The sequence below is a fragment of the Sinocyclocheilus rhinocerous genome, unplaced genomic scaffold, assembly GCF_001515625.1.
Source record: "Sinocyclocheilus rhinocerous isolate Xijiao unplaced genomic scaffold, SAMN03320098_v1.1 scaffold6427, whole genome shotgun sequence".
NCBI lineage: Eukaryota > Metazoa > Chordata > Actinopteri > Cypriniformes > Cyprinidae > Sinocyclocheilus > Sinocyclocheilus rhinocerous.
Window position 1 is genome coordinate 19084 of NW_015627586.1, and position 699 is coordinate 19782.

Genomic DNA, 699 nt, shown 5'->3' on the forward strand with positions numbered 1-699 from the left:
CACACCAGTATGTATTTTCTGATGTATTTTTAAACTTTGCAGCAGTGAAAAACTCTTTCCACACTCAGAACATGAATGCGGCTTCTCCTTCGTATGAACTGTCAGGTGTTTCTTCAGGTTTGATGCCCAGAAAAAGGTTTTTCCGCACTGGGCACATGTGAACGGCTTCTCTCCGGTGTGGAGCCTCATGTGAAGTTTAAGATTTTTTTTTATTGAGAATCTCTTTTCACACAGTTCGCACATGAACGGCTTCTCTCCCGTGTGGATCCTCATGTGAAGCTCAAGACTTGCTTTGATTGGGAATCTCTTCCCACATTGATCACATGCATAAGGCTTCTCTCCGGTGTGGATTCTCATGTGAAGTTGAAGTCTACTTTTAATTGAGAATCTATTTTCACACTGATCACACTCGAACGGCTTCTCTCCGGTGTGGATCCTCGTGTGAATCTTAAGGTACGCTGAATCTGTGAAACTCTTCCCACATTGACCACATGCGTAAGGCTTCTCTCCAGTGTGGATCCTCATGTGTTTTTTAAGGTCTATTTTTTCTTTAAAGCTGTTCCCACACTGATCACACGTGAACGGCTTCTCTCCGGTGTGGACCTTCATGTGTCTTTTATGTTTTGAAGAGTCCATGAAACTCTTCCCACACTGATCACACATGAACGGCTTCACTCCAGTATGAGCTCTCATGTGATG

General features: G+C 43.6%; 1 protein-coding gene across 1 annotated transcript; it reads right to left on the bottom strand.

Annotated features, from left to right (window-relative positions):
* Window positions 1-699, bottom strand: LOC107731834 (gastrula zinc finger protein XlCGF49.1-like; the record flags this gene model as incomplete). Its single annotated transcript, XM_016543025.1, has 1 exon — window positions 1-699. A coding segment is annotated over exon 1 (693 nt), but the record flags the coding sequence as incomplete, so codon positions are not given.